At 66.5% G+C, this 209-nt stretch overlaps 1 protein-coding gene across 1 annotated transcript in view; it reads right to left on the minus strand.

Moving 5' to 3' along the window:
- The window catches only part of LRRC4B (leucine rich repeat containing 4B), a 30,894-nt gene that overhangs the window by 1,846 nt on the left and 28,839 nt on the right, over positions 1 to 209 (minus strand). Inside the window, 2 exon segments of the mRNA XM_027770361.1 lie at positions 3 to 188; positions 190 to 209. The exon segment at positions 190 to 209 is cut by the window's right edge and continues 1,101 nt beyond it. Of these exon segments, the coding sequence (XP_027626162.1) occupies positions 3 to 188; positions 190 to 209 (206 nt within the window).

Here is a 209-nt window from a genome sequence, read left to right on the forward strand (position 1 = left end):
GCAGCTTGTAGAAGGCCACCAGCATGACGGCGGCCATGAACGGTATGGCCACGAAGCAGCCGATGATGATCTTGGTGGTCTTCATCACGTCGTCCAGGTCCTTGAGGGCGTTCTCCGTCACGTCCGTGATGGGCACGGTGAACGCCTTCTCCGTGGGCCGGGAGGAGCGCGGGGCGGGCGCCGTGGTGGACGACGAGGCTGGGCCCGCC

This window comes from Tupaia chinensis, unplaced genomic scaffold (genome assembly GCF_000334495.1).
Source record: "Tupaia chinensis unplaced genomic scaffold, TupChi_1.0 Scaffold000129_1, whole genome shotgun sequence".
Classification (NCBI taxonomy): Eukaryota; Metazoa; Chordata; class Mammalia; order Scandentia; family Tupaiidae; genus Tupaia; species Tupaia belangeri.